The 569-nt window shown below is 34.6% G+C and overlaps 1 protein-coding gene across 1 annotated transcript in view; it reads left to right on the forward strand.

Moving 5' to 3' along the window:
- LOC119593112 (adenylate cyclase type 9-like) overlaps nt 1-569 on the forward strand; it is a gene marked incomplete in the record, with an annotated part of 14,714 nt that overhangs the window by 7,909 nt on the left and 6,236 nt on the right. Inside the window, 1 exon segment of the mRNA XM_037942075.1 lies at nt 206-383. Within this exon segment, the coding sequence (XP_037798003.1) occupies nt 206-383 (178 nt within the window).

Raw genomic sequence — 569 nt, forward strand, 5'->3', positions numbered from 1 at the left:
AAATGTGGTTGCTTATTTTCATATGTGAATATAATGATTTTATAGGATCGCAGATTTATTTGATTATAAGTGTCATAATTGATATGAGAATGTCAATCTCAGAATTAGATATTTTCTCATGCCTAATCTGATTGGAAAATGAATACTGTGCAGCTAAGTAAGATGAGATAAGTATATATATATATATTTTTTTTTTTTCTTTCAGGTGTTGTGCGGCATTGTGGGTACCAAGAGATTTAAATTTGATGTGTGGTCAAACGATGTAACTTTAGCTAACCAGATGGAATCGACAGGAAAGCCGGGCCAGGTGCACATATCTGATGCAACTCTGAGCTTCTTACCAAAAGATATGTACATAATTATCGAGGGATCGGAAGTGAAAGGTGAGTCTAAGAGTCAGGCTTGTGAGTCGGCATGATAACATTAGGATTATTTATTCACGTAGATTTGAAAATTCAGTTACTGATAACCTGCAATGGATGATGCGTAGTAATTTTTATCCTCGGATGAGTGTGGTACACAAGGCAAAAGGTTCCAAAGTCATTTTACCTGCTAATTTGATTTTCTTA

This window comes from Penaeus monodon, chromosome 31 (assembly GCF_015228065.2).
Source record: "Penaeus monodon isolate SGIC_2016 chromosome 31, NSTDA_Pmon_1, whole genome shotgun sequence".
Lineage (NCBI taxonomy): Eukaryota > Metazoa > Arthropoda > Malacostraca > Decapoda > Penaeidae > Penaeus > Penaeus monodon.